The sequence below is a fragment of the Onychomys torridus genome, chromosome 7 (assembly GCF_903995425.1).
Source record: "Onychomys torridus chromosome 7, mOncTor1.1, whole genome shotgun sequence".
Taxonomy (NCBI): Eukaryota; Metazoa; Chordata; class Mammalia; order Rodentia; family Cricetidae; genus Onychomys; species Onychomys torridus.
In genome coordinates, this window is record NC_050449.1 from 32,250,147 (window position 1) to 32,257,869 (window position 7,723).

The following is a 7,723-nucleotide window of genomic DNA, read 5'->3' on the forward strand; positions in this document are numbered from 1 at the left end:
TTACACACAGTTTAATCAAGTTTTGAATTACATTTCATATCATTTCAAATAAACTTTGCCTTGCTTATAAATTGAAATTACCTATTAATATAATGAGGATATGGTGCAGAGATAAACTGATCATTGGGAGCCTAGCCAAAATAGCTACATTTACAACACAACTCTTGCTTCTGAGACTCAAGAAACATCACAGAAGACTGACTTAAAGTTGGTCTTAAGAGCTGGCACACTCTATACCTTCCCATTCTAGAGCCAGCATCATCTTCTTACGTAGTTCCAACCTAATCTATGATACTGATGATGAAGGTCTGAGTGAATGGATTTGGCCATATTGGTTGCCTGGTTACCAGGGGTTGCCTTCAGCTCTGGCCAAATGGGTATTTTTGCCATCAGTGACACATTCATTGACCTCAAATACATGGTGTACATGTTCCTGTATGACTCTACCCATGAAAAGTTCCACAGCATAGCTAAGACTGAGAATGGAAAACTTGTCATCGACCAGAAGGCTATCACCATACTACCAACATCAAATGGGGTGGTGCTGATGCCAAATATGTTGTGGAGCCTCGTGTATCTTTACCACCATGGAGAAAACAAGGCCCACTTGAAAGTAGAACCAAAAGGGTCATCATCTCTGCCTTTTCTGCTGATGTCTCCATGTTTGTGAATCACAAGAAGAATGGCAACTCACTCAAGATTGTCAGCAATGCTTCCTGAACCAACTACTAGTCTCTTTGGGGAAGGTCATCCATGGGAACTTTGAGATTGTGGAAGGACTCCAGTCCACAATCCATACCATCATTGCCACCCAGAAGACTATGGATGGCCCCTCTTGGAGGCTGTGGTGTGAAGGCTGTGGGGCTGCTCAGAACATCATCTATGCATCTACACATCCACTGGTGCTGCCAAGGCTGCTAAGGAAAATTCATCACAGAACTGATGGGAAGCTCACTGGCATGGCCTTCCACTGTTCCTACCCTTAATGCATCTCTCATTGATCTGACTTGGAAAAAGCTGCCAAGCATGAAGACATCAAAGGGTGGGGAATCAGGCTTCAAAGGGCCCACTAAAGGGCATCCTAGTCTACACTGAGGACCAAGTTGTCTTCTGCAACTTTAATAGTGACATCTACTCATTTTGGTTTTGTTTATAAAGGCACCAGTTTGAAAGGAATAATTTGTAGTGCTTTCTTTAATATGCAAACCATTCTGTGTCATGAGTACTATTAGTATCTACATTTTACCAATGCATGTAACTAATCAAAGAAAATTATGTTATCAACTTGAAAATGAGAAAAGTTCAAAGGAGAATAACAGGAAGGTAGTGAGGGAGAAAGGGATATAATTTTATTTCTTTTAAAAATGTTTTACATAATAGGTCAACTTGTTTATTTATTTATTTCCCCCTTTTATTGAAAATCAATTCTTTTCTCACACAATATATCCTAATTACAGCCCCCCATTCCTCCCACTTCCTCTCAATCTCCCCTACTATCTGGATCCATTTCATTTTTCTTTTTTTGTCTCTCATTAGAAAAGAACAGGCTTCTTTTATACTCATTCACACACTGAGGGAGTCCCATTAAAAACACTAAACTGGAAGCCATATAATGTATATGCAGAGGACCTGATGCAGGGCATAGGCTTACTTCTTCAGTACCTTGAGTTCATATGACGTTTGCTCATTTGGTTTAGAGGGCCTTGTTCTCCTGGTGTCCTCCACCCTCTCTGGCTCTTATACTCTTTCTGCCTCCTCTTTTGCTAGGTTCCCAAAGCTCTGATGGGAGGGATTTGATGGAGACATTCTATTTAGAGTTGTCTGTCTCTGTCTGTCTCTTTGTCTCTCCATCTCTTTCTTCCTGTAACGTCTGGCTCTGGGCCTGAAAAATATGCTAAAGCAATGGTGACATAAAGCTTGTGGAAGTAACCAACCATTGTCTGATTTAACTTAAAGTTCACTCACTGAGATGGAACCCATACCCAACACTGCTTGGTGACCAAGGACCAGAGACTAGATAGCCGAGAGACCTAGGGCAAAACCAAATTCTGTTGAGGAAAAATGTAGGAAAAAATGGCAATTGTCTTCGAATAATATTCTTCTATACTCACGGATCAGTGCCCGATTAAGCCATCATAAGAGAAGCTTTCTCTTGCAGCAGACGGAGGAATAGGAACTGATGTAAGAAAATAGCAGAATAACATGAGGACCTGTTTTATCACTACTCCTTCTTTTTTAATGGACCGATACTATTTTAACCATTTGAGATCCTCTATTGAGAACTCCCTTTTGAGAATTCTTTCTTTTGATCTATTCCTCATTTTTAAACTGGATTGTATGGATTAAATTGGATTGATCCTCAAAATTAAAATAAAAGGTTATGAATAAGGGAAAGGGGTTTGTAGGGAAGAGAGATTAATAGAAGGGGTGTGAGACAAAGAGTTTTTCTAAAGGTAGAGGATTGAGGTAATCAGGATATATCATGTACATCTATGAAAATGCAAAAAAGAATGCATTTTATTAGTAAGAACAATTAAATTAAACAACAAATGTGGAAAAGTACGGAACATAAAAATAACCCATCATGGGTTTGTTTCTGGAGAAGACTGATTCTCCTTTCAGCAACCATTAATTGCCTATGGTTCTTTTTCTAGAGCCTTGTGAGTTGTCTCCTAGCCACATTGGCCTGTCAATTGGTGGTGTCATATCATTATTTTAGGTCTTGTTTAAGCAACCTTAGTTTAATATTTGATGGTTCTGTTTCCCTCTCATATATAGAAAATTCTAATTAAAAACAGCAGATGGACAAGGGAAATGAAATAAATAATATAGTACTCACGTATGAAATACCCAAAACAATGAAACAAAGATAACGATGAACATGAGACAATGTCATCTGTATAATATGTGTAAATATAGTTTTCTATTATTTTACTATGAATAAATCAATTTTACATCTAAATAAAGGCATTATGTTTAATGGATTTTTTTTTTTTTCGAGACAGGGTTTCTCTGTGTAGCTTTGTGCCCTTCCTGGATCTTGCTCGGTAGACCATGCTCACCTCGAACTCACAAAGATCCACCTGCCTCTGTCTCCCGAGTGCTGGGATTAAAGGTGTGCACCACCACCGCCCGGCTCTAATGGATTTCTTAAGCATCTGTTTATTAAAGAAAGAGCAGCATGCCTTGGGAAAAAGGTCTTTAGCAAAACTCTTCAGGCTTGTCATGCCAGAAAAAGCATCATTTATCTGAAAAGACAATGAAATGTTTCTGTGCAGCTCACCCTGCTTGCTTCAATTTAAAACCAATCCTGCATGTGAAAATGAGCATTTCTTAAATGTGCCATCAAAGCCTTGTAGATAATCTCTTTCCTTTGAGACATTTTTGCTGATGTTTCCTTGCACATCAAATGCCTATTTTTGGACTCATTATGAAACAACTCTGAAGAAGTTCTTCATATTCTGTCACAATATTCTTTCTATACTTTTATCCCTTCATAGAATTCACAATGTTTAAAAACCTGAGATTCAAAAGGCATGCCACCTATATGTTCTCATACCATTAACTGTGTAGCTTTAAGTAAATCTTTGTTATTGTTGTTGTTGTTGTTATTGTTGTTTTGTTGAGACAGGGTTTCTATGTGTTGTTTTGGTGTCTATCCTGGATCTTGCTCTGTAGACCAGGCTGGCCTCGAACTCACAGAGTTCCACCTGCCTATGCCTCCCAGGTGCTGGGAATAAAGGCGTGTGCCACCACCTACCCATCTTAACACCATGGATAAGCATATATCTGATCGATGGAATATACTTTAAGCTGTGGTTTGTTTTTGCCATTAGACCTTTTGTTGTAAGAGAACCCTCATCATGTAATAAGAAAAATAGCAACTTTTTGTATTATGAACAATGCTTTGTTCAATAGCCAGAAACTTTTAAAAGCAATCACAGAAAGAATCCATGGATCAAAATTAATGATAATTTCATTTATATTCAGGACAAATTATCAGTTCATCATAGCAATATAAATTGGGTTTGAAGAAAATCATGGGCAGAAAGGTAATTTAATCCAACTTCAAATATTTGTAAAAATTGAACATTAGTCCAAAAAATATATAGTATCATTAAAGGCACATGGCTGAAAACACAGAATAAGAAATATCATTAAAAAACTAAAAATTCTCCAAGTATTGATGAGTTGACAGTCTACAACTTGTGTCACCCATTTTCTCTTTTAAGGTAAGTACAAGTAATCAATACTCTGAAACAGGAAATGGATCTGCAGAATTCTTTCAGAAAGCAAAACAGAGATCAATATATTTGGGGAAAAAAATCAACTTCCCGGCATTCTTTGGATGGATAAAATACACCAGGGAAAAAATAAAACAGTTGATAGTGTTAGTTTAAAATAAGAAGATAAAAGTTCCACCTCATTTCCTCCAAGTTCTGTTTCTGAAGAGCATGATGTCCTCAGCAATACAGTTTTGCCTTGAAATCCTGGGGGTGGGGTGGGGGTGGCAACCAAAGGCCACAGGAATAGCCTAAATTATTGGGGGGAGTTTCTTCAACTCCCTTGCACAACAACTCAAAGGAAGGCTTCCATGCTTGGCACTGAAGGTTTTGTGGGGATTGGCTCTCAGAGCATCTAAGGATGTTGTACAAGCCGAAAAGGGGGAAGCAATTGAGAGTCCTACCCAGCTTAAAGCCTAAGAATGACAACAATGCCCGCCATTGCAAGATATCCCCGGGGTGCAATGATAGCACTTATAAGTTTTCTGAGCAACCAACAGCTGTCTAAGTGTCTTAAAGATTGCATAGTAGGAAGGAATTGATGCCCGATACTGTAAACCTAACCAAATAACAATGGCTGGTGGATCTACGGACCCTAGAGGAGAACTTGCTGCTGTCCATTTCCCAAAACTGTACAATTTCTCACTACATTCAGAATAGTCATAGCCACAGGTAAGTATAGCTCTCACAGTCATTAAAGACAGTTTATTTTGTAGCAGATGGAGGCCATTACAGAAATACACAGCTGACCAAAATTCAGAGAACAAATAATCATGGGTTGCCTATCCCCAATGAATACATCACTCACTATAGTTCTTACACCTTAGACTCAGAGGACATCATGGATGAGGGTTGAAAAGTCTTTAAGAGCCAGAAGACCAGGATGTCTGCTGTGAGATAGTGTCCTCTATATATGACAGGAAATTGTACCCACAAAATCTCAAAAAATATGGCTCCCTAAACAAGACCTTCACAACAACAACAATAGCAACAGTTGCCATGTCAGTATGAATAGGGGAAACCTCACAAGGTCCCACCCCCAGATGAAGTGCAATAAGCAATAAAAGCTGCTGAGAAAAGGAGAACTCAGTCTTCTCCAGGAATGAGTTCTCTGATAGGTTATATGATCCTGAACAGTTGCCATAAAGTATATAAGCACAAGAAACACCGACTAAACTAAATATATGTGCAAATCTATACTGTTATATGTGCATATATATTAACTTAACTCAGAGGTCATGAATTGGAGACAGGATTGGGGAAACACAGGAGAAGTTTGAGGGAAGTCAGTTATTAATGATGTATATAAAACTCATAATTGAAATTCTCTAAATAAATAAATAATGGAAAAATATGAAAAGGTACCATTCCAGGGTCTCTTTCTCATACAGGATACAGGAGTAAGTTGGAGCCACACTCACTATACAGGTCTCCAGACCATGAATAAGCCCATGAAGTATACATGGAAATACAAAATATAAATGCATTTCATGGGGAAAGAAGAAAAGATATTAGAGTGAAAATATTCCTTTTCTATTTTAAAAATATTATAGAAAGAAAAATGAAGAGATGGAAAGTGAATCATAGAGGGAAGTTGATAGGAAAGAGAAGTGAAGAGAAAGAGCCTAATTGGAGACATGGATGATGTCAATAACCCCACTCGTTCACTCAGACTGTGATTCTCTTCAGTGTTCTCTTCACAGCAAGTTTGACATCCTTGTTCCTGAGGCTGTAAATGAGGGGGTTCAGCAAAGGCAGCACAAAAGTGTAAACTACTGAAAAAAATTTCCTCTGAACCACGGACTCTGCAGATGATGGTCTGATGTGAGCAAGCAGACCAAATCCGTAGAAGAGGGCAACCGTTATTATGTGAGAACTACATGTGCTCACGGCTTTGGACCAACCCTTAGATGATGACACATGAATTACATTAACAAGAATCAAAACATAGGAGGATACAATAATGAGGCTAGATACAACAACAACTATAGCCACAGAAACAGAACTCACAAGCTCACTAGCATGGCTGCTACCACAGGAGAGCTCAAGAAGGGGGAATGTATCACACATGTAGTGGTTGATGACTTTGGAATCACAAAACTTGAGCCTGATAATACATCCTGTGTGGACAATGGCAGTTGAGAGCCCCATTAAGTGTGAAGCAAGCATTAGCAGGGAACAAGTCCTGGGAGACATGACTACTGTGTACAGCAGGGGCCTACAGATAGCCACATACCTATCATAGGCCATGGCTGTCAGCACATAACACTCAGAGTTAACAAAAAGGCAGAAAAAAAATAGCTGAGCCATGCATCCTCTGAAGGAGATGGTGTTGTTTTCTGAGACAAAGCTCATCAGCATTTTGGGGGTAAAAACAAATGAATAACAGAAGTCAATGAAGGACAAGTTGAGGATAAAAAAGTACATTGGTGTGTGAAGATGCAAATTCAGACAGATGAGACTCATTAAACTCAAGTTTCCCACCACAGTGGCTGTGTAGTTCACCAAGAACAGGACAAACAGTGGTAGATGGAGCTCAGGCTGGTCTGTTAATCCCACAAGAATGAACTCAGTCACTGAAGAGTCATTCTCTGTATCCATTTGCTTCATGTGTAGCATCTGTAGGAACATGGATCAGAACCAGTGGACCTTAACAAGGACTGCTGCAACATGATCTCAGAGAAAGAGCTGGAGTTTATTTTTTACAATCTCAGGGTTGTCTAAGGAAAAACAGCAAGGCATCCAAGGAACATCAATACCACATTTTCTCAATCCCCCACCCACAATGAGTGACTCTGTCCTGAAGTAATGCTGATAGGAATGTTGCTGATAAATTTTCCCATTCTTTAGCCTCTACTAATGAATGGTTTGGGTTAAAAGAAGTAATAATCCTGTGGCTTGCTCTGCATCCCACGATTTATATTGCTTTGTATTTCAAGGGAAATTGTAAAAACATGGGTCATTCAGGGCTTACCTTTATTCACGATGCTCCACTGCTGTTGAAGTACAAGAGCTCTTGCTTCCCAATTTCTAATGATAAATTAGTTAACATTCATCAGAGTCAGAGCAGATCTATCTCTGACCTTCTAAAACTAGTACACTGGCAAAATGACACAATTTGTAATTGAGAATTTATCTAGTTTTTTCTACTTACCAACATGACAGAAAAAAATATGAAGTTACGAACATCACCTCACTCAAATTACAGTCCATTAAATGGACCAGCACATAAAATTATTCTCACTTTTGTGATTTCCTCCCAGGTTGCATGATCCCCTTGATGGTAGAAATTTTTGAGCCTGTTTATAATAGATACCATAAACTGAATGTTGAATCTTTGGGGATTCAAAGCACTACTCAATTTATAATTTCCCTCTAGGAGTACCTAGTTCCCAGGGCAGAGTTGTGTATTGACCTTTGGGAATTTTTCTACTGTGTAA

At 38.7% G+C, this 7,723-nt stretch overlaps 1 protein-coding gene and 1 pseudogene across 1 annotated transcript; one reads left to right on the forward strand and one right to left on the reverse strand.

Moving 5' to 3' along the window:
• Positions 1 to 297: 297 nt before the first annotated feature.
• On the forward strand, positions 298 to 1,156 carry LOC118587544 (annotated as a pseudogene).
• A 4,795-nt stretch (positions 1,157 to 5,951) lies between these two features.
• On the reverse strand, positions 5,952 to 6,914 carry LOC118587836 (olfactory receptor 143-like). The gene has a single exon (XM_036193936.1). It carries the CDS (start codon positions 6,912 to 6,914, stop codon positions 5,952 to 5,954), a length of 963 nt encoding a protein of 320 aa, XP_036049829.1.
• Positions 6,915 to 7,723: the final 809 nt, after the last annotated feature.